Consider the following 25658-nt stretch of genomic DNA (forward strand, 5'->3'; position numbering starts at 1 on the left):
CCCTTTATTACACCACTAGTTTTTGCTGGGCTTTCATTTTCCTCCTGAACAACTGAGTAGATGATGTGCAAGTCACTGAACTGGAAGACGCTGTAGAATTTTTTGTACAGGAAGGCTCCTTGTTAATATTGCTTGAGAATTTTACGATCGAACATTGTGCATTAAGAGCTTTAACAGCTATTTGATGTTTCTTTCCTTTTTCATGAGATTTCAATGATCCAACTCCCATATTTGAAATGTCAAAATCAGTTCTGCAGAGTTTACAACCTGCTTTAAATAGATCGTTGGACCTAATAACCCGTTTCCACTGGCCTTTCCACGAGTCCTGGAATTTAGTTTTACTTTTCCCCATTTTAATGGTTGAAAAATAAAATGTTAATTGTTTCTGTGTAACAGGATTTATTGCAAAACTAGTAAAATGTTAACCTAAATCCAAAAAGTGATTCCGTTAAGATGTGGGCAATTTTACTTTTTTCCGGTGATACACCTTTCGGCCATCGGGAATGGTGTTCACTGCGACATCTGCGGGCTTGGACTCCTGTTAAAAAGCTTCAGCACAGGAGTATAAGCGGAATGTTGTTCCAGACCTGTCTACTACTCTTGCTACAGAAACATGTAAACCAATGTCTTCACAAAGCAGCAAATAAGCTTGATTCATACTATGTAAATAAGCAGCAACTACAGAGAAAGCTTCTGGATTGTATGCCAGTATCCCCAAGACAAACTTAATAGATCATAAAATTTTACTTTTTCAATTACCTTACTCTCATCATCGGGGACTAATTTAGCTCTTTTTGTAGTCACTGTTATTCACAACGACCATGCCAAAGAAATAAAATCTTATTCGGTCTCTTCTTGTACCCTCAACATACTTTACAAAAACCTTCACCGCCTGCACTCTGCTCACGTCTGTCTTGTCTTTCTCAATTACGCCTCCACTGATTAAGTTACTATTGGCTTTTAACTTATGCTTTTAACTTTCTTGCATTTTACAAAAATATACTTATTCCATACCAATCCCAAAAACAATATTTTAAAAACAATTTTAAAACTTCCAGGTTCCTCGCCCAATTCCAGGCTATTTCCAGGTTTTCCAGGTCCAAAAGTAAATTCCAGGCTAATTCCAGGTTTTCAAGGTTTTCCAGGTCAGTAGACACCCTGGGGAGAACCCCGAGAAAACCCACGCACACGGTGTTTGTCCACCACTAAGTTCACTTGGTGGGGGCTCGGATCAAAACCGGGACCCCTAGCACCAGAGGTGAACGCTCTACCACAAGCAACAAAAGGAGTAAAGACTTCGTAATCGCGACGTGGGATGTAAGAACAATGCTACAAGCAGGAAAAATGATGGAAATAATAAGATGAAATGAAGAAGTGCAGAATTGATATACTAGCAATTCAAGAAATGATGTGGAGAGGATCAGGACGAATAGACAAAAAGGAACAGGCTTCATCATAAACACGAAAATAAGGAACAGTCTAATAGAACATCAACCCACAGACTACAGTATATGCAGAGTAAAAAGCCAATTCAGGAACATGACGGTATCAATACACGCGCCAACAGAAAAAACAAAGTAATGAAAGAAGAGTTTTATACAAACTTTGAGAACACATGTCCGAAGATCTCAAAATACGATCGTCTAATTATAGTACGTGATTTTAATACTAAAATAGGCAAAAAGAGTTTCTGAAATAAGTAGCAAGAAGAAGTAATCTATCTATTAAAATGCTACAGTACCAATTATGAGCTTAGTCTTAGTCTTTTCTTGGCAGGCCGTGTGGCCTCTGGGGGAAGTTTCGGGCCGAAGCCCTTGCCTTCATTCAGTGTTGTGGAATTCTCGGATTTGTTGAACTGTTAATTAACTTGGGTTGGGCTTGCAACTGTCGCAGGGCCCCTCTGTGCAGTCGTGAGTTGAGTGGGTTCAGTGTGGTGGTCCTGGCATCTTGTAGAAGTTTCTTCTTGGGAGTTTCGTTCCTATGGCTGCTATGTGCGGGTGTGGGGAGTTCCTGATTTTTCTCCAGAAGTTGGCTGAACGTCTTTCCCTGACTTCCTGAACAAATGGAAGATCGAGGTCTTCATGGATTTGATCCAGTCTCGTGTCCTTTGAGTGCCCAGTGATGGCCCTGGCTGCTCTGTTTTGTACAACTTGTTGAGTGTTCAATCGGCTTTTGGATGTGTGTTCCCACGCAGGGTGAGCGTATAGGAGAATGTGGCGTATGCTCATTTCGTATACGTGTCGTCGGGTTTTGTGTGTGAGGGATGGGGAGAGGAGGATGGGAAGGAGGGCTTGGAGCCTTTGCGACGCTTCCTTAGTTGTTGTTGCTACATGGGTGTCGAAGAGCAGTTTCCTGTCTAGTTGGACTCCTAGGTACTTCGCTTCATCGGCTTCCGTTAGAGGTGAACCGGCTAATTGGAACTGGAGTTGCTGCCGGGTGCGGTACCTGGTGAAATCTACTACGACTGACTTCGTTGGATTGATTTTGATCTTCCACTTCTCTGTCCAACGGTCTAGTTGTTCTAGATGTCTTCGAAGATAGGTGGAGGCATATCTGATGTTCCCATGACTTGCAAAGATAGCCGTGTCGTCTGCGAAGGTAGCCAGGGTTGTGGTTGGGGTGGTGGGTATGTCAGCTGTGTATAGGGCGTAAAGGATGGGGGAGATGCAGGAGCCTTGTGGGACCCCTGCGTGGATGGCGCGTAGAGTGGTGATGGTTCCTGCGTGGTAAACTCGGAACTTCCGGTCTCTGAGATACGAGATGAGGAACCGTATCTAGTAGTGTGGGAAGTGCTGCACATGTAATTTGTGGATCAGTCCGTCGTGCCACACCTTGTCGAAGGCTTTCTCCACGTCCAGGAATACTCCCAAGGTGTGGCCTTCTTCGTTAAATCTGTCCGTTAGTAGTTCAACCACACGAACGAGTTGTTGCTCGGCGCTGTGGCCTCCACGGAATCCAAATTGGTGGTCTGGTAGAAGCTGGGCGTTCTCGATGTGTTGAAGGAGTCTGTTCTGAAACCCGAGCTCTAACCTATAACCTTAGCTTTCAAACCTTTGATTTACGGTTATTTGTGATTTCACGTTTATAACAATAACAAATATTTTTAAAAGAGTATACTTTAAATAAATTACTTAAAGAAATATTTTTCACAAAGTTTATCCTTTTAAATTATTGTTCAAAGGCCTTTGCCTTTAGTAAGCCTTCTCCGAAATAAATGCAAATGAATTGTGCTGCCATCTTTGGAGCTCTTTTAAACTACATTTATATGTTTGTGGGCAATCCTTTCGACAATGAGATCTCGTAAACTACAGGCTCTAGAAAGATAACGTTTTCACTGATCGATTGCAAATTTCATGTAGATTGTCCAGTTCTAATTGAATATTTAAAAAAAACATGGGCACTATTTCTTTATTACATTTTTACGGGTACATTGGAAGTGTTGAAATTAAAAAAAACAAAAAAAAAAAAAAACACTAAAGCATCACATCCTAAGCATTATACATTCCAACACTAAAAGTTGGATTATTTACAAATGTTCAAACACAGTACATACACCATCTTGCATCAAACTGCTATTATTTCCATGCTCTCGGAAGCTGTACGGCCTACTGTACTACAGAGCACAGATACAAAAATAACCTTCAAAACTCCTGAACCAACAGTGTAATTACTGGCTCTAAGGTTCCTTAAAAGACCGACTTTACGCTTGAAATCCAGAAAACGTTGATAAGTGAAGACAAAGAGCTTATCAAAGGATGAAAGCTGAGCAATTTTAACAGACCTTTAATTTAGAAGGTAAGCTTATATGGTGTATCAGTGACAAAGTAACGTCAGAAAACAATCTGCCACTGATGCACCTAAATTGACTATTGGACAAGTTGACATTTGTGCTCAAAATGACTTTGGATAAGAATACGTTAAACCTTTGTGGTTTTGTTACACTGAAATGTACTTCACAGTTAAATAGTGGTCAGGTACATAACTGCGCTTGTGTTTAACAAATAGAAATCAATAGCATAATCATTCGTATGTATGAAAATTAAGTATCATTCATTTCGACAATTAGCACGCATTCAAGTCTGTCACAAAGTTCCCATTTTTCTCCTTTTATTTATTTTTCCTCAAAGATTGTCAGAATTACATAATTAAACCCAGAATAAGTGTCTGAAATTACCATATTTGCGCAAATATAGGACACTTTTTCCTACATTTTGGCGTGAAAAATTACAGTGCGGCCTATAGAGTTTTTTCCTCAGATCATAAATCATCACTTTCAAAATGACATGTAGACTTATCTTGTGGGTTGAAATTAATACCATTACAACTTACTGCAGTTACTTTTGTAAACAATCAAAAACTTAAGAAGAAAACAGCAGGAAAAATTTACCTTGTTCGCAAAAAGTGCCACCTTCATTGGGTATCGGTAATACCTTACACTGGCAGAGAAAACACTTGTACACAATACTTTTATTAACAGGAATGCATATCTTTGTTACACAGTATATAATATATACAGTAGCTGTTCTTGAGGAAAAAAAAATAATCTCAAAACTGCGTCAGCTTGTTTGTACCCACCAAAATCAGGTAGGATCACTTCCCACCATCTCAGCATCACTACCGTCTGATTCTTCACCCTTGCTAGACAATTCAGAATGCTGCTCAGAGTCACTATCACGAAGAAGGTCATCTTTATAACCGCCACCAGGTTATAGAAGCATTTTTTGTGGACGCTCTGTATATTTCGTAAAGACAGTGATTATTATTTTCGATTTATACTTTGTTCTGCGACGCAAATAAGTTCTTTCTTCGGTGGGAATTGCTTCCTTCCCACGCAACTGGACAAAGAAGTCTCATTGTTTTTTCATATATATATTTAAAACACTGCTTTTTGGTGAGAACATTTCAGTGAGCTACGAATCTTTTCAGTGTTTCTCCCTGACTTATTATTATGCACAGTATATATTCTGCAGTTATTTGGAACTGGATTAAGTGCTTTCTTTAATCATTTATGGAGATACTAGCTGACCAGATTTTCAAGTGACCAGAGTGACGCCAGTGACATTGCTTTTGCAGTTTCTTATCTGTACTTTCACACGCCCGAGTTATCGCAATGTCTCGTGCATCGTGAGCAGTGGACTAAAATTAACATAAATGCTTTTCCGTGTTCTGTTTGCATGTATAGATTATAAAGTGGTGTTACGATGTGTGAAAATGTAAAGCCTAATGACGGTTCAGAGGAAAATTTGTCATAATATGCATACGGTAGTCATCAAGACTATTAATACTTTAGTGAATATATGAGTTACATTGGTAAATTACAAACTACAAAATTACATTGGCTATAAATTTAAACGAACTAAGTTATCTACAATACTGCGATAAAGGTACAATATCTGCAATTAGCAATAAATGTTCTAGTATATCATTGTTGTATTAACACTTCAGATATCAGACCGAATTCATCTAACCTAACCGATCTACTGACTGATCTCAGTAGTGAAAAAACTTTCATTATAGGCAGAGCAAATAGAAATCTAAGAACGACGAGAGAAGTGATAAATTTAGAACACCCGACGTTTATTTGTTAATGCATACACTCATCAAGAAAACCACGTCGGATTTAATTCAACATCAGTCAAGTGAATCAATTCGTTAATACTATAATTTACCTTGATCGTAATGGGTATTCACGCAAAATTAAAATAAATAAAGGAACAAATGTCAACATTTTTTACTTTGTTGAAGTTAGGATTGCAGGGGAAATTGTCATCTTGTGTTATTGCAGAATTTTAGGATAATACGAGAAAGATAAAAATATTAATATAAGTTTTCTAAAAATCAAGCACCAACACCCCCTTAAATTTTTGAACACCCCCCTGATTTTGAAATCCTGCCGGAAACCCTAGAGTCAGCCTTAGTTATGCGGGAACTGAAGGAGAAAGATGCAACTCGAAGTACTATCTAATTGAACTTTCTCGTAAATTTAGCAGTGCGGCCTATATTCGCGCTAATACGATCTATTTTCCCACTTAATACAGAACTATAAGAAGATTACTGAAATTACTTATGACTGCTTTAAATGCAATTTACTTTAAATGAAAAAGCTAAAAATTAGTTTTCTGCTTGGGATAATGCGTTGTGAACATCGAGGGAAGGGGGTCAAAGCTGTGATGTTAGGTTCTAAAATTTTGCTAAATAATAATATTCCTCGGATAACTATTATCATTTTAAACATTCGTTCTTCAAACGTTCTTCATTTTAAATCACTATTCCATTCACTGTTATTAAAAGTGTGGCTACATTTTTAAGTACAGGTACAAGCAAAACTGGACTCAATTATGTTAAGTGGTTGCTGGATTAGTAAGCGTTACCTCTTTGCTGTAGGTTAATTCACACGTCACGTGAATTTGCTGGGATTCTGGGATCCCATTAATTATTAAATCTAACATTTCACGTCAATCTATTTTTCAAGAAAGAAGGCGTAATTTACATCACAATTTGAGTTTTCATTGTATTGAAGTACATCTAATATCTTTTCAAGTACAATACAATATACATTCCGTGCTTAGGGGTGGATAGTTCCTGAAAACGTAAACCGCGGTTTCGGTTTGCCACTTAAACCGGTTTGGAACGGTTAACCGAAAGCAAACCGAACCGATCCGAACTGATCCCAAACCGAACCGAACCGTTCAGAACTGTCGGTGTCCAAATGGAGCTGAATTTAATCTTTACCTCACTCGTAATATACGACTATTTAGCAGACTTGTGTATAATAAAAGAATAAAATAGCAATGAGTCTGAAAGTACTCATTCCAGTATATATATATATATATATATATATATATATATATATATATATATATATATATATATATATATATATATATATATATATATATATATATATATATATATATATATATATATATATATATATATATATATGTAGATAGATAAAAATATCAGAACTAGATAGCACGTATGCGCAAAAAAAATCCTGGCAATACGAGTATTTGATGGAGAAATGATCCCAATAAATTATTTCAAATTAGAAGCATTTCATATGTCAATGCTGTAAAAATCACTGGTAGTGATTAATCTTTGAAAAAGATTAAATTCGTTGTGTTAAGTTCTGACCTGATAATCCCCTATTCTACAACTGCTTCAAATTCGAAAATATTATTATTCCCCTTGTTTACCTTCCCTTTTAATATTCCCGCTCAAATAGCAGCTTGCATGTGTGTCTTCATTTCTCTCATTTTTCATACTTTCATTTTCACCGTCGTGATTATTATTATAAGAAAAGAGTGATTAACTAACCAGACTCATCATCAAAACGCCGAATACACATTTCAGACTTTGACGGTTTCTGATTTTGAAAACGCTCCTACGTACAATGTAAGTCAATACTCGGCACCTTGTATATCACATCGTTATCAATAAATAATATATAATAACTTTCTGTAAGTAATAACTTGTTGTGAGTCTTACTGAAACGTTTGGATTGCGAGAGTAGCGAGCGAAAAAAATTTTAACAAATATTTCTTTGCAAACCGACAATATTGATTTAATAGGGCGCCAAAACTTTTACGGGGCACCACATCGTTTACTCATTTTCAACACTTCTTTTTTTCTTATTGCTTGTTCGGCGCCCTCTTGCTACCAGCTCCCCCCCCCCCCCCACTCGTAGTTACGGCTCTGGGTGTGGTCTTCTCTGTCACGATGTAGGTTTTGTACGTTTGCTAATCGGTACGCACAAATATCATTCTCTGACAGAACAGTTTCACTAAGTTGCAATCTCGCTTTCTTCGATTCTAGACAGTGAACATAATGGCGAGGAAACATCTACCATTTCCGACTTTAATTTCGCTTTATTTCATCACCATACGGCCAACGACTGTGATTATGGAGGAGTACACACGTGAGGAATTGGCAGACATTGATCTGGCATACGGGAAAGCGGACGGTAATGGCCGTGTGGCACAACGGCTGTACAGACAACAGTTTCCTAATCTTAGAATTCCACAACACGCAACTTTCTCCAGTTAGATCAAAGATAACAAGAAACAGGATTGCTGGAAGCGCACAGCTCCAATGCTGGACGAAACAGAACCGTATGGACTGTGGCTTTTGAGGAGGAAATTACTGCTTGAGATCAGAAAACCGTCCACCAACACACTGGTAGTAGCTGCTAAAACACTCATCATTGGCAGGTTTGGAACATGCTTCACGAAAATCAGATTTACTTTTTCCATGTCCAAAGGGTGCATGCATTACACGCCATCCACGTAGGCGAGAGTTCGTCCAGTGCCTACGCGAACCATACTAATACATCTCGCTTCATGTCTCTTATTCTCTTCACAAATAAAGCTATGTTTTCCCATGATGGAGTGATGAACACTCACTCAACATTTGTGGTCTGAGGCAAACCCATATGGAATTTCAACTCGTGCTCATCAGGAACGGTGTTCTGTGAATGTGTGGGCATGAATCGTTGATAATTCTCATCAGATCGTACCTACTATCACAATGCCTGACCGGGTGGGAGTATCGGATATTTTTGAGAGAGATTCTGTCTGAACTACTAGAGACTGTGCCACTGGGTGTTCATCGAAACGTGTGGTTTATGCACAACGGTGCTCCAGCACATTTGCTGTGAAGATGCGAAATTGTCGCAACGCATCCTTTCCGAACAAATAAACGTCAGAAAAGGACCGGTATCTTGGCCACCTCGCTCATCCGACCTTAATCACTTCGATTTCTTTTTCTGGGACCATACGAAACAACTAATCTACGCGAAAGAGGGGAGTATTAAGAGGAGGATTTGGTTGCTCGAACTGCTGCAGCGTGGAGCATTCAGGAAACGCTAGGAATGTTTCAACGCGTTCGCAGCGTCGGTCCCTTTGCCGCCGCTGTAACCTTTGCATTGAAGTGGCAGGTCGAAACTTTGAATATATTTTGCAGTGTCCGTTCTGATAACCATGCTCCTTCCATGTAAACAAAGACTCCCCTCTGTACCTTGCTCCCTACAACTATCTTCTGTATGCAATCCCGTTATAAGATTTGGAACCAGAAATATCGGCCCCTGTTACAGTACGTACAAATACCGTGAATGGAAGTTATATTTTGTTTCACATTCGTCAGTTTAGAACATTGATTGATAAAAAAAAGTACTGTAGTCGCATTTGTATGATTTACTGATCGAAACGAATGTGCTAAAACAGTTATGTGTATTATTATTGTTATTACTATTATTATTATTATTATTATTATTATTATTATTATTATTACGCGTTCTTAATTTGTCTGTAGTTCTTGTTCAATTACTGTAGTTGTAAAGGTAGATGCGTTCTCAAAAGCGTTGCGATATAATTAATATGAGCAGATCAGCAATCGGAATTAATTTATTTTCGGTTATCTATCGGCTTGTGCCGTACGTATTTTTACATTCTAGCAACATAAAAAGTTTCCAGTGAATTCTTATACAACGACTTTACTAGTACTTTTTTAAGGAGGTATACAATCACACACAGTAATTTTTACTTCATCAGCCATCTTTTATCTGCGTGTATGAGTATTCCAGGCAGTGAAATGTCCTTTACATGTTGTTGTCTACTCAATTTATGTCATAAAATGTCAGGGAATCCCTAACGTCCTTTCGGGAATCCCCTGTATCGCCATTGCACAAATCTGAAAACTGCAAATTTGGATAGAGCAGGTTAGGATCCTTTGTCGATATCATGCCGCATCACGTCTACGATCAGTAGTTTGTGCAATATTTAACTCTTAAAATTTGTTTTCCCACGCTTTCGGCAGCCTATAACATGTAAACGACACGCTTTTCTCCCTATGTGTACTGGAACTTTTTTTTTTCTTAGGAATCACCCCTCTGTTTTCGTACAACGAATTTAGTGCCATACTGTGTAACGTCATCAGAATCAATATGACCACACTAACGCGACGAAAGTAACTGTTCTCAAAAACAGCACAAATTTTCTTGGTTACCTGATAATATTGCACCACGATATATTCCACATACAGGGCGTAAATCATGGCCCCCTAGTCATTTCAAGATGAGTTTAATGTTTCATTCTAAACGTAGCTTTTTCTGGAATAGCATCCACCCTTCCCCATCACCACGGTATCTCCTAAATCCGCCCACGCCGTAAAGTTGTCTTCCAACTGATATTAAGAGTTTTATTCCAAAATCCAAAGCATCAGTAAAAGTATCCACACACAAGTACGGCCCCTCAATTGTTTCAGTAATATCGAAATAATTTTATTCTGAATAAATTTATACCGGAAAACAACATTCAGCCTTATTATGATGCCTGGGTGGACGGTTCCTAATAATGCAAACTATTTCTGTCGATTTCAAATATTGAACTGAAACCGAAGAAAACGGTCCTCAAAAAGGGCCCAACAGTTCTTAAACCGAACCGAACCATTCTACAAACCAAACCGAACCGATCCCAAACCGTACCGAACCGAAACCGGTTCTTGGAACACCCCTATCCGTGCTACTTTACACTACAATAACAGTTAAGGAAAAACTTTAGCTAGAAGCCAGTTTTGATAAATTGTTATCTAATATTCTCAATTTTGTACAATAAATTTTAATCCTTTCCAAAACTCGTGACTTTGATTAGTTTGCAAAATTATTTTAGTAACTTAAACGTTACAGCGAAGTCAGTTCTGTAATGGACTGAACTGAAAACTTCACACTTGTGACTGTTCATCTCATAAGGAAAATTAATTGGAAAACACATACATCAATTTGGTTAAATATGATAAGGAAATTGAAAAGGAAAGTAGGAGTGAACTAGATTCAAAATTTTCACATAGCCCATCACGTATTTTAATGAATACAACGTATTAAGCAGTTATCGTACGTGCCTTTGGCGTCAGTGTCCCGGGTTCGATTCCCGGCGGAAGCTCACGTGGTTCCGATCCTACGTTAACCTGTAGGTCCACGTTTCCTACAGCCTTACTGTCGAAAGGGACGTTAAATCGAATCGAATCGAATCTAATACAGTATATTGAAGTAATCCTTCGAAACTATTATCAATTAGGAAAACTGACGCCACATAATGCTGTTGAAAAAAGTAGTACATAGAGCGGGAATCTAAACTACTTTGTCCCAAGATATGACTGGTCTCAACTCATTCCATCCCCAAATTTTACAAAACCTCTGAACATGCTATTTTATTAAGAATTTAAGGAAAGAACATTTAATGTGTTATACATGTCCTCGAGGATCGCGGTGAGACAACTATAAACAAAGGGTAAATTTAAATCACGTGCACACAGTTGCAATCACTATGTAAATGATACAGCAATGGCATTTCCTGTCGGAGCAACATCTTTGACAGGTTCGTCGCTCTTGAATTTAACATTGCAGATTGCGCTTAGAAGAGTTACGCATGTCTGCTGTTCGATTTAACTTGCTTACTTCTAGCACATGAATTGGAAATAAGTGACCTGCGAGTTTTACGTACTTATGCCATGAAGGACGTGAATTAGTATCTGAAGCGGGATCCCAACCATACACATGTTTCTATGCAAGTTGTTCTACTCCCAGTATGATCTGAACTTCAACATTACACCGAATGCCAGGATGCCTATGCACTTACAGGGATGCCTTTGAAAAAATCGCTGAAAACCTTTACAACTAACTATCGACCTCAAGATATAAATGAATTTAGTGTAACGTTCTCTATACAAGAGCTATAAATTTAAGAACAAAGAAAAAATATGAACATACCTTCTTCACTCTTTCAGGGACATAAGAAGGATCACAGTATACTTGTTTACATTTGGCTATTTCATCACCAGACCTAACTCCCATCACTTTTCCGTTTTCAAGAACAATCTCATCTACTGGTTTATCTAGCATGTAAGTTCCTCCATATATTGCACTCAATCTGGAAACAAATAAATAATGGCCTTCAGAACAATGAAGTCATGGAAAAGTTCTGGGCAAGTCAGGAAATAGAATTTTCCTCTAATCCTCTAATGACTATTATTCCGTAACTAAATTATACTTGAACAGTAAAAATGCAATTTAATCGCACTTTGGTACATTATTTCCCTTTTGGTTTTGCTTCTTTTAGAGAGTTAACATTGCACACATGCACACACACACACACACACACACAGACAACGACCAACAGTGAACAGTATTCAGAAACCGAAAACAGGGAGATAATTGCATGATCTATTCCCTGATCGGTAAGTCAATTATTAGGTAACTTAGCATCTATTCACTCTATGTAATTGTAGTTTAATACTGTAAAGGAGTAACACAAAATTACGTACCTAAGTTTCTAACACAAAGACTTTATGATAGGATGTAGACTACTTTCTAGTCACTCAGTACATGATTCTGCATATCAGATTACACTAGTATTAAACGAAAACTAGTTTTGGCTTCCCAGTGGCTTAATAACCTTGTTCAATTGCTTCCCTTTTTGTAAATTTACTTACAGATTAAAATATAATTTTACCTTTTGCCAATCCACTTACCACTAACATTCCGGGTGAGCGGTGGGTTCTGCCTGCCTCTCGTAGAATTAACATCTAAAAAAACGACGGACACGGGAGTTTCCTTCTATTTACAATGTTTATTGCAAGATGAGTAGCTTTCAGAAATGACTTAAAATAACTTAAGCTAGTCTTCCCTACGAATTCTGGACTGTTTTTCCCAAAGTTCGCCTGCTGGGAAAAACAGTTCATCCGCTAAGTGTTACAAGTCCAAATGGCAATAAATGCAAGCTGTGTAAGTCTAGGTCTACAGGAAGCATGCTACTACTTCTTGTAAATGAATTTTAAGTGTTAAATTACAAAAGGATCGAAGATACTACCTTCACTTGTGCCTATCAAACTTCAATGCTTCAACAATCACCTTACATGAGTTAAACTAGCAACATGTTCCATGATTTAGCACTATTACATCAGGGTATCTATCCATCCCATTTTCAAATTCCAGGTTTTCCAAGTGCCTTCTAAAGTTGTAATTAGTGAACTGAGAATATTTATAATTTTCGTTTAAATAAATAATTAAAATTTATTATTATATATATTATGTATTAGCAGTGCCTTGTTTCTGGAAAACAAAGCGTCTGTGCTCACAATGAATACAATTTTCCGCGTTCTGGTTGGAAGCGAAAGCCTGTGTCAAAATCTAAACAAGTGAAAAATTATGTGCTGCTATCTACTAATCTGATTACCTTTCAAATGCATATAATAATATACTCTTGTTTCAGTTTACAAAATGACAAACTAAGGTGCGCTGCAAAACGATACGACCACCAGTTATTCAACATAAATAAAGACCCAAGAGAAAATGACAATGAAACAAAATGTAGAGTAATAGCTGTAAGTATGTTCTAGAAAAAGACATGGAGAATTCAGGTATTTGTTCTGAACAAACTAAAAGGTGGATATCAGATGTTGCGAAATGATACGATCACTATGTGATAGAGGGCGTTACTGCAGATTGGTGAAGGTTGTTGGCGCTCGAAGAGTTTCCAAGCAGGAAACTAGATTTCATGTGATTGAAGACACAGTATCGTGTTTGGAACGCGCCCGTAGTGTGTGTGACGGAGGAGTAGGAAAATTGGTCGAAGGACTGAGTATGAAAAGGGCCAAATTGCCGCTTACAAAGTTGAAGGAATGTCTTCCAGAGCTATAGGCAGGAAAATTGGACCCACCGCGTGTGTGGTGAATAATTATTTGAAACTCGGAGCAAAGTATGATGTAAAAAAGTCTGCCAGAAGACCACGGAAACTAACACCGAGACAAGTAAGAAATGTAGAGCGTAAGCTTAGTGGCGGCAATACTAGTCTAGGGAACCTCTTCGGTGATCCTACCATAAACGTCCACAAATCAACCTTGTGCCGGGCTGTACAGCAGTGCAATGTTTTGCAATACAAGAAAAAGAAAATTAACCTCGGCTCACCGGCGATCACAAGCGCAAAAGACTGCAAAAGAGCATGTACACTGCAAAGAATGGAAGCGAGAATCTTCAATGATGAAAAGAAATTTAATTTAGATGGGGCAGATGTGTGTGCATATTATTGGCATGATTTGAGGAAAGGAACAGATCTTTTCCAAACAGCAGCAAGGTGGCAAGTCTATAATGATCTACGGTGGGTTTGGTGCTTATGGTAAAATCAACCTCGCTTTCCTTTCTTGCCGTATGAAGGCCACTGATTATCAAATTGTGCTCGAAGATAATCTGCTTCATTTCACTAGTATGACTGGTGAACTTTTGTGGGTCTTTCAACAGGATAATGACCCTATACATGTGGCCAATTCTGCAAAAGAATGGTTCAACAAAAAAAGTGCGCGTAATGAATTGGCCTGCAATCTCTTCAGATCTGAATCAAATTGAAAATATTTGGAGGGTGTTGTGTCGGCAAGTGTATGCTGGAGGTCGACAATACAAGAGTATGGAGTCTTTGAAAGATGCTATTATTGCTGCATGGGATGCACTTGACATTTCCACGTTACAGAACCTAGTGAATTTCATATTTGGCCGCTTGTTTCAACTAGCAGAATAACAATGGTTCATAGATAGGTTATAAAGTTCAGTGGTCGTATCATTTTGCAACAGTGCATTTCTTTGTATACCGATTGTTTCTTGTATTTCTACACACTGTGCAATACATTATATATACACTACTTGCTTGATTTCCTGTGATTTATTGTCAGAGTTTGAGACATTTCTCTGCAAGTTCTTGTTTAGAAAAAAAAAAAGTAAGAACTTTGGACATTTTCGATCAGCTGATTAGTTATTAAACAAACTTGTATATGGAAACATTGACTCTGTAGGTCAATGTCAGGATTCTGATATTCGTTTGTTTGAAGTGATTGAAACGCCATCTATCTTTTGTAATCTGCCCGTAACTATTACGTTTCCATTAGAATTAAACGTGAGGTAAGCAGGGGTAGGAGCGTAAAATTTTGTTCGTCAAATTGAAAATAAGTGCTGTGTAAATTCGGTATGATTTTTGGCTTATAGTGCTCCTATTAGGAGGGTGGACGGAAGTAAAAATTAAAATTATACGTAAAGTGAACGGGGATATATTGCCCGGCGAGAATTTGTAAGTACAAAATTTTATTCTATTATTTTTCTCTTGGCCAACTACTGCAAATTTTTGGTGAGTAGTCTAGTCTTCGGTCACTATATTTAATCATTTGTTGTTAAGTATTTTGGAAATTCAATTCAATTTAGGAGTAACTTTTGATATGAGTAATATTCTAAATTATATAATCTGTAAATTGCATTCAGATAATTGGAAAGTGTAATGATAATGGAAAGTATAACTTCTGGACTGCCATTCAAAATGGGAGAGTTAAATTTGGTTTGGATGTGAATATTTGTGTATGCACCTTTATTTCGTTGTTGAAATTATTTTCATGTTTAATTACTTATATAATGAATTGTCAATGTTGAAGAGAAATTATGATTTTATCTAGAAAAGATTACTTGCCCAATTGTTCCGCATTAAGGGAAGGATTACTGACCCTTTCATTGGTAGTGGTTTATTTGTTCCCAAGACTGCCGCTACATGTTATACTAACTATCCAATCTAGTTCACTTTCCTCCTTTTACGTACACTTTTCGTACCTTAATGCACTCGTCTTATTTTGCAACATACCTTAAATAATTCATTTCATATATGCAAAATTAGCCATGGCTATATAAATTAAAGGTTTTACTTCTGAAGAGATCTTAATATTGTGTACCACTACAAAAAACACCGCGAATGAATGGTGTTCAGAATCAAGAATACAATTAATTGAAGAGTAGGATGCAAGAACCACGTAAGTACACTTTTAGAAAGTTTTCCGGAGCTGCCTGCTTTCTGCTCAAACTTCACGATGAACAATGTATGTACGTACCTCCTTTGCATTATAACTGACCAATTCCATTTCAAATCGTCCAGGCAAACCACAATTGGTCCCCATCAGTCTCAGATTTCATTTATTTTTTTTTTTTTTTTTTTTATATGAAATCTACATACAATATTATTAGACCCTTATTTTTCTTTTTGCTGAAAAAAAAAATTCCTTCGATTTATAGCCTTCCAAAATGGCTGCTCTCCTCTCGGATTGCTCGAAAAAAAAAATGAAAAAAATGTCAAATTAAAAGTTTTATTGTAGAGAAATGAGTGTACTCAGTAACATAATCGCAATAGCAGAAAGACTATGAAGTTGTGTTTCGGTGGAGGGCCAAAATTCGTCTATTGGTCCAATAGGAATTGCGCAATTCACTCGCAAGTTGCCAACTTTGGTGAATTTTTTTCTAACTTCAAACATTTTTTTTCTGTCCTCAAGAGCAATATCAGCCATCTGCTTCTAGCATCCAAATCTACTCCATAAGGTCTTTTGAAAATGTAAATGACTGACGTTTCTGATTATTACATCCCACGTTATAGCATGATGAAAAGCTGAAAATTTCATTAAGACGCCATGTTTGGACGCCATTTTCTCCAAAAAAACACCTTTTAAAAATCTGATTTTTTTTTACATGCATTGGAGAAGTACCTAAGTATTTAATATCCGTTAACCGTTCATGCGGCTGCAGCCCCTAACATTCGCAATTAATTACTGAAATTTCGATTTTTGTACTTGGAATATAAGTATTTCCTATGGGTATTTAGATCCTATACTCAAGGCGATTTGAAAGGGAGTATGAAAATTTTGAGAGATGAATCCTGACATCAAATCTAGTAGAAAAGTTTCTATGAAGATGAACCGAATTCCGCTTCGTTTTCGCGGAAAATCGGCTCGCGACAATGGAAAATAAAATTTAAATTTCGCGTTAAATCAGAACTGTGTGTTGAAGTTATGATGAAGTTCAGAAAGTTGATCTCTATCAATATGATATTTTTTACGTGTGTTGCAATTTGGTTGGCAGTGTTTCCAACATGGTAGAACTTTTATTTGTTTCCAAATCACACTACGTGGTTTTTATTTGATATTTGGTATTTATTAATGATTGTAAACATCACATGAAGCACAATTTTCCCCACATCACCAGTTTTCGAAAACTTACACGTATTTTAAAAGGTTTTATCTCGTGTGTTATTGATAGTTTGCAACATTAAGTGTGAATGTCACTTGATGTTTGCCATCATTAATAAAACCAAATGACTAATAAAAACTACGTCTGTGTAAGTTGTAATAATAATAATAATAATAATAATAAAATTTATTTATTGCAAAACTTCTCGTAACTCCACGCATCAAATTCGAACTTGTTCAAGAACTTCTGCTGCAACCACGAAACAGTTTATTACAAGATTCGCTGTCGTGAACATCGTGCTAGTGTTCTCTGGAACTATGAAAATTTTTTTCACTGGTAACATGACACTGTAGTGCACTAGTTACAGTGTGTGTGAATAGCAATGAGGAGTCCTGTTACAGTAAGGACCTATTAAATGTGTTGATTATTCTAAAAGGCATAAGAGGATTGTGTACAGAAAGAATTCTTGACAAAAATTTTATCTTGCGGTAAAATATATGTACTGCGTACAGTGCGTCTCCCAAAACGTAGTATTAGGAGAGGATGATTATTTGTGTAAAGGGTGCTTTGAATATTTACCGTGAACAACGTGAATGTGTGTGAGATATTTGTGACCACGGAAGAAGGTACAAATATGAAAAAATGAAATGTTTGAGTTTTACGTCCCACGGTTATGCCGGCTAGGCTAAAGGAGACGGTGATGATGAGTGATGAATGAAATGGTGGAATGAAGAAAGTGGGAGGAAACGGGAGAACCCCGAGAAAACCCACGCACACGGTGTTTGTCCACCACAAAGTTCACTTGGCGGGGAGGTACAAATATGAAATTATGCACCAGCAAGATGAATTTATTCCTCTGAATGTAGATTTGGAAACCATTAACCAGACAGTTAACATGCTAAACATGAATGTGTCGCCATTAATACGGCCGTTATCGGTGAAACGTAGACTACGGTGAAGGATTCACCTCTCAAAATTTTTCATACTGCCTTTCAATTCGCCTTATGTATAGGATTTAAATGCCCAAAGGAAATATTTACATTTCAGGTACAAAAATCGAAATTTCAATAATTGCGAATGTTAGGGGCTACAGCCGCATGAACGGTTAGCGGATATTAAATACTTAGGTACTTCTCCAATACATGTAAAAAATTCGGATTTTTAAAAGATGGGGTTTTTGAGAAAATGTCATCTTAATGAAATTTTCAGCTTTTCAATCATGCTATAACGTGGGATGTAATAATCAGAAATTTAAGTCCTTTACATTTTCAAGAGATTTTATGGAGTAGATTTCGATGCTAGAAGCAGATGGTTGATATTGCTCGTGAGGACAGAAAATGTTTGAAGTAAGCAAAAATTCACCAAAGTTGGCAACATTGCGAGTGAATTTCGCTGGCCCTCCACCGAAACATAGAACTTTATACTCTTCCTGCTACTGCGATTAAGTCACTACACTCGCTTCTCTACAATAAAATTTTTAATTTGACATGTTTTTCAGTTTTTCGAGCAATCCGAGAGGAAGGCAGCCATTTTGGAAGGCTGTATATCGAAGAGAATTTTTTTTTTCAGGAAAAAGAAATATGGGTCTAATAATTTTGTATGTAGTTTCTTATTAAAAAAAAAAAAAAAAAAAAAAAAAAAAAAAAAAACTAAATCTGAGACAGTCGTGTGGACCACCCTGGACGATTTGAAATGGAATCACTAACTGGAACATGTGAAAATCTCAAATTCGCTAAAAATTGGACTTACCTGGTTCTTGCATCCAACCCTGCAATTATCCTTTCAACTTACAATTAGTGAAACAACTGAGTTTCGTATTTACACGAGGTTTATCTTTAGGTTTTTGAGGTTCACAAAATTCCCACGGAAACTCTTCCAGCATAGACCTCAGAGTGAAAATTGGAGTTATTCAAGAAAGGAGGGTAGGAAAATGAGCGGTATACTAGTTACTGCAACACGAGCACGATAAGGCGGAAAAAGCCGGGTTACATTCTTTGCTCATTCACGCACTTTATCACTCTGAATTCTTAATAAATTCGCACTTATAACAGATATGGTGTAAAGAAAATAGATTCCTCTTATCTATGCATATTGTTTGTACAATAATTTTTAATTTTCAGAAAGTTTCTCTAAATTTTTTGATTGGTTACACGGTCTATTTCAATCGAATCTTTTTTTTAATTATTATTATTATTATTATTATTATTATTATTATTATTATTATTATTATTATTATTATTATTATTATTACTATTATTATTGTTTATGAGTTGAAAATTAGGTAAACCAATCTCCTTCCTTATTTTATAAGATCATGGCTCCTAGTATTCCTTAAAAATTTTACGTCTTGATTTCAAAACTTTTTCTTTTAAAGATTACAACGAGAAAAATAAGATTTTTTATTGATTTTTTTTCTTCGTAATGTGGCAACTCATTATTACATCCAGTGAATTTTTGTGAATTTTCGTATGGAAATAAGAAACTAAACCGGTTGGCTCCTTTCTCTACTGCAAAACACGGACATTTCAGAAGAAAGCAATGATAGTAGAATTTATAATTTATCATACCGTCATCTTGTCAGTAGCTCAGAGGTTGGACACTGAACCCTTAGGAAACCTTCCTTGGTTTTCTCCGTGCTGTCAAACATGTCGATTGTTTATCCAGGACATTTCCAACATGACGTCCAATATAACCTCTCTCCATAAATATAACTCCTAGCAACGGACCTAGTTAAAGACAAATCTCTACGATACCCCAGATTTGAAAGTTGTCAGGATGTTTTTCTTTAGAAATAGAACGGAATTCCTAGTTTCATGTCCCACGAAGGACTCCAATTAACAGCTGATCGGTAACTGTTTACCTACTCTGATCGAGTCAACGTCTAAACGTGTGGACGGAGTTCCGATAAGTAACGCCAAGCCAAACCAGTTTACTAAAGTAAGAGAACAAAATTTAACCTAAAGTAACCTATTCAAAGTCAATACTGCCATGCTGAGAAGCTGATGGGCTTTAACAGAATAAATGCCGAACACACACACCTACTAAACATTTAGTAGTCTACGTTATAGTTGAAATTAAAATGATACAGTGTATCACTGGTTAGAAACAAGATTATGAGCAAAGCATCATGCTGAAGGTTTAATACATATTTCTATAAATGCAATTATTTGTTCAGTTTCTAATACCGGAATTGTATGTCCACCTTACTATTCCTTGGCACGCTGAACTGCAAAACAAATGAAAATGAAATGAAATTTTGAGTTTTACGTCCCTCGGTTATGCCGGTTAGGCTAAAGGAGACGGTGATAATGAGTAATGAATGCAATGGTGGAATGAAGAAAGCGGGAGGAAACGGGAAAGCCCCGAGAAAACCCACGCACACGGTGTTTTGCAAAACACATGAAAGGTACAATATCGTTCAAGAAATCTTGGCTACAAAGCTTCCTTTTAAAGGGCGTATTGTGGCAACTATACGTAGAAAATTGTTGTGTGTGTGTTCTAACTCAAGATTTCACTTGGCCTTTAAAACAAAAAATTCTCAGTTCTATTTAACTCCATCTGTAGATAACGGTATGTGGCTTTTCAAAGATTTAGCTGTGGACAGCCACGTTCTTTGCGAACAAGAATGTACACGTCCACAACGTCACCTGACGCAATCTTACAACTATTAGAACTAACGACTGTTTTTTTTAAAAATAACATTTTTAAAAATTAATCTTTAAATTTCCTAATATACACCTTACAAAAAAATTTTGTTAAGTAATATGGGTATTGTGTTTTCCGAGATATAAGCCCTAGGGCACTCCCTTATGAATTTTGGGAGAACTATATATAGTAAGGCCAACTATACACTATAGGCTAGATCCTAGGAAATCTCTTACGATTTGTCCTAGAGTGAAAATCTCAACGTGTATGGCTCAGACCACATGTCATTTCCTGTGTTCTGAACAATCCTATGAGATTTCTCTTGTTTAGAGCACGCTCTATTTCGGAAAGAAAATTCGTAAGATTTTGCTTTAAGCGACATCAGACAAACAAAAAAAAGTGAGAACAACGGATGAGGTATCTTCTGATCGTGCAGGTTTACTTTTGGAGCACCACTCGAAATAACTGTTGAAAAATCATAATTTGTCTTATTGTTTCCTAAATGATTTGCGTTGAGCGACATGAAAATATCTCACATGGCATAGATAAAATTCAAGGGGACCATCAAAAGCAATTTTTGAAAAACTACAACTCCTACGATTTGAGTACAAATACGGGGTCCGGATGTATAGTAAAAAACTAGTACAAAAAACACGAGCCTAGCTGTGCTAGGTGGCCTCTGAAAAGCACGAGTCTGGTGCCATCTAACCGAGTCGGGGCAGGGTGAAGCGGGGGGTCGAGCATCAGCGAGGAGATGCGTCCGAAGGGAGCAGACGCGTCAGCGAAGGCACTGAAAACGAGTGGGTTTTGGAAATGATACGAGTTTGAATAGCACTTGTCATGGTATCATGGTAATAGCGCTCCACTTGTAAAAACAGATTATAGCTTCTGTAAACTGTGCAAAAATAGACCGGTGGTGGAAAATAGTATCACCAGTCATCTTTCATATATACTCACTTAAGTAAATGTTTCGCAGTAGTCCAGAAGTACACCAAAAAAGTACAAAATTTACAGGACAAATGGAAGATGCAAGTACTTAGACCAAATACAACCTAACGAGGTCTAACATAATAAAACTAAACTTAAACTAACCTAATATTAATAGAAGTAAGCGAAATTCTGTCATTTTCTGAAAATTATGCTGGACCCATATACTAATATAATCTAACCTAACCGTAATTAACCTGAACCAACCTAAACTTAACTGATGTGAACAGAAATTACCGAAATTGTAACATTTCTTAGAAAATGTATTTGGATCCTTTCTACTAAATACTGTCCCTTTTATTTTATCCGTCATAAAACATTTATTATTTTACCTAGTAACCCTACACTTGTAAACATAAAATACAGGTGTATTACTGCGTATTTAATTCTGTTTGCCGAAATTTGTTCTTTATGTCTTTTCATGCAAATCATTGAATTTTACTTTTAGATCTTCAAAAATGTGCTGCGCCAAAAGTACACCAGCACCCTTTTGACTTATGCTTTTATATATATACAGGGTGTCTATTAAGTCCTTTGCCACCCCTGAAACTCGCAAACTGAGAAATATATGTCAAAACGAGAAAACGCTATTTCATCATTTCAAAAGTACCACGTACTGAGGGAAACAAAGTTGTCCAGGGTCCCTCGGAGGGTCCCAGACGGGGTCCAACTCAAAATTTTCAAACGGCAAGGTGGGTCAAGTAGTATATCGTTTGAAAGCTATTTTCAAAAGAAAGACTACGGAATAAGTTTCGATGCTCTATAGTAAACATGTACAAAATGGTAGCAGGTCAAAATGTTAATACAGTTTGCATTGAACAGTCTTTGGCCACCCCTAGAAATCTGAAATAGCTCAACAAGTATCAAAACTAAAATACACGTATATCAACGTTTCAAAAGTACCACATATTGAGGGAAACAAAGTTGCCGCAGGGTCTCTCAGAGGGTCGCAGACGGGGTCCAACTCAAAATTTCTAAGAGCAAGGGGTGTCAAGTAGTACATCGTTTGAAAGCTATTGTTAAAAGAAGACGGAACAGGAATATTAGTACTTGCAATAGCAATATTAGTAATAGCGTCAGAAGTAGTAGTACTCAAACTTCTACTTGAAATAGTATTGTCTCAGTAATGCAGACATGATACCCTGTTAGCCCTCGAGAAGTCGCGCTGCCGAAGTAACGTGAGTAGTCGCGCGCAGTCAAAAGGACCGCATGAACATAATGCGTTGCAAATATCCTTCTAAACATCCTTTCTTGTACTCGAAAGGTAATTTTGTATGTTTTTGATTAGCAGGGAATAAAATATATATTATTATAATATGTTTTACAATACTAACTATAAGAGAAGCCTACAATTAGACATTTACTGTTTTCTTTTAGTTCTTATTTGGAATAAAATATGTTTTTCTTTGTTAAATATGAAATTAGGTAGATAACTACGCACTGATGTTATTGAAAATTCGAATTCTGATTATGTTCTTTTGTTTTTGTAACGACATATATTTCTTTCTTTATAAGAATACACTTGGAAGTCAACTCTTGGGTTCGTCTAAAATGAGAAATGCAATAGTAAATTAGTAAAATAAATACTCTATACATAACAATAAAACAAAACTTCATAGCATATTTTATATTCAATCAGAGCTCACTCGTAGCTAAGCGGATACCATACACGCTTTTGGCGTGGAACTTCGAAGTTCTATTCCCGGTTGGAGCTCATGTGGTTCGGATTCCATGTTAAGCAGTAGGTCCACGTCTTATATAGCCTAGATGCTAAAAGGGGCGCTAAGTTGGAAATCAAATCAAATTTACGTTGAATTATTATACAGTACTGTTATTTCGAAACTTCACTTATACAGCATTATATTTAATATTTTAGGTTATCTTCAATTTTACCCTGTTTTACACTTCGTCGTCGCTTATTTCGACCTATCCTACTCTGACAACATTCGGGCAATCGGACAATAGGTGTTTTTCCGTTTTTACATCAGTTGAGCCATTTCAGATTGCTAGGGGTGGCCAAAGACTTTTCAATGCAAACTATATTAACATTTTCACCTGCCGCCATTTTGTGCGTGTTTACTATAGAGCATCGAAACTTATTCCATCGTCTTTCTTTTGAAAGTAGCTTTCAAACTATATACTAATTGAATGTCCCCCGCCATTTGAAAATTTTGAGTTCGACCCCGTCTGGGACCCCCCGAGGGACCCTGGGGCAACTATTTCCCTCAGTACGTGGTACTTTTGAAATGATGAAATAGTGTTCTCTTGTTTTGACATATATTTCACCGTTTCCGAGTTTTAAGGGTGGCAAAGGACTTTATGGACACCCTATATAAGTTATCCAGTTTAACAATATAGCGCTTGGTATTAATATCAGTAGGATGTGCAGTGTAGTTAGCATAATTCTTCAACTTTGTACTTTTATTAAATAAAACCATTTCATAATATTGATAAACGTCATTCGGTCAGACAGGAAAACTCTTCACGTGTATGGCACAAAAGGGTAGGATTTCCTACGAGTTATGTCAGAACATTTTTCCAAAGATAAATCCTAAGGTATTTCCTAGGATTTATCTCGTAGTGTATAGCGGGCCCTATACGTGGTAACAAAAGCAGTTTCAAATTCCCCTCCCCCCCATTTGGCTATTTTTTATTCACTACATTTGCAAGTTTACCTATTGAGTTCAATTTTCTCTTTTCTCTCTTCAAAGAGATGATTATGAATTCCGTGTGCATGCAACAGACGATAGTAGAAAGAATCTTGTGGTAAGTGCAAGAATAATTTGCATTGACAATTTTTATCAACTGGAAGGCAAATGTCAAGATTTTTTAAAAATCTCGAAGACTTGAAACTATCATGAAATCTGAACAGAAGCTGCATCAATATGAAAACTTTAACTTTCAAACCTTTGTACCATACATAACTTACTGAACGCCACACTTCCAATTGTGCTTCATTCTTGTAAAAACACACTTGCAGCACTTTCAGCAGTCTCAAAATCACATTCTTTTGCAATGTCCTGAATAAACATGAGAATGCTAACATTTAGGCCTTCATAGATGTTCCCAGCATAATTTTTCTTTTAACATCTTAGCAATCGTAGGGAGAGGGGCGTCGGTCGAAAGGGGTTTCCGTATTGCTGAAAATAATTACGTATGACACGACTGTTTAATTCCGATACTAGAAATGTTTATATTTCCAAATACATATTTCCAGTAAACGCCCTTGGAAAAGAATAGGCCTATTAAATGAACCACGAAATATCCGAACCACACATCACCTTCGCACTGTTCGTTTGTTTCAAATTTCCGTGGATGGTAGCCTTCCGAAGCGGTCTTCGTGTAAACTTTTTTTTAAAACCCTACGCACTGTTGGGAAACAAAATACTGTGCCTTCGTGTGGACCATCATGCTCTTCTGATGAACTACTGCTTGTTAAAACCCTGACATCACAACGATGCCAATTCACGAATTTTAAATTATAACTCTCAGTTTACAATTTATTCTTGCTGATGCAACTATCTGGAAATCACGACACTCATATCTGCCAAAACTTAAAACATCTCATATATAACAAATATTTCTTTACTATCTAGTATATGAAAAGCCAACTGCATTATTAAAAATCACTAAAGAAATTTCAATAAAGAGAAAAGTAAAATATTATCGAGAAGAAGGCCAGTTCGAAATTTCTTTGCAAATTTTAAATTATACTTACTGCAGGTACCCAATCTATTAACATACCTTGCAAATCCTTGCGGAAGTTCTCCTAAGCCATACATTGGATACAGGTAAGGTGACTTTCCGTAGCGAGCCAGAGAATCGCTGTACAGCTTTATCCGTCGAACAGTCTGCACAGCAGGCTGGTTCAGATAATCATCATCCCTTAAAGAAGTAAAATATATAAACAAAGCACAATAGAGAATTAGTTTACATTAACTATAAAAATAATAATTACGGATTATGCATAAAACACTGTTCATTAGAGCAT

The 25658-nt window shown here is 36.8% G+C and overlaps 1 protein-coding gene across 1 annotated transcript in view; it reads right to left on the bottom strand.

Annotated features, from left to right (window-relative positions):
* The window catches only part of Gdi (GDP dissociation inhibitor), a 106049-nt gene that overhangs the window by 26177 nt on the left and 54214 nt on the right, over positions 1 to 25658 (bottom strand). Inside the window, exons 5-6 of the mRNA XM_081762086.1 lie at positions 25412 to 25552; positions 11765 to 11924 (exon numbers count right to left, since the gene is read on the bottom strand). Of these exons, the coding sequence (XP_081618212.1) occupies positions 11765 to 11924; positions 25412 to 25552 (301 nt within the window). The remainder of the gene's footprint in view (positions 1 to 11764; positions 11925 to 25411; positions 25553 to 25658) is intronic.

Source organism: Thermobia domestica, chromosome 6 (genome assembly GCF_964235325.1).
Source record: "Thermobia domestica chromosome 6, izTheDome1.hap1.1, whole genome shotgun sequence".
Lineage (NCBI taxonomy): Eukaryota > Metazoa > Arthropoda > Insecta > Zygentoma > Lepismatidae > Thermobia > Thermobia domestica.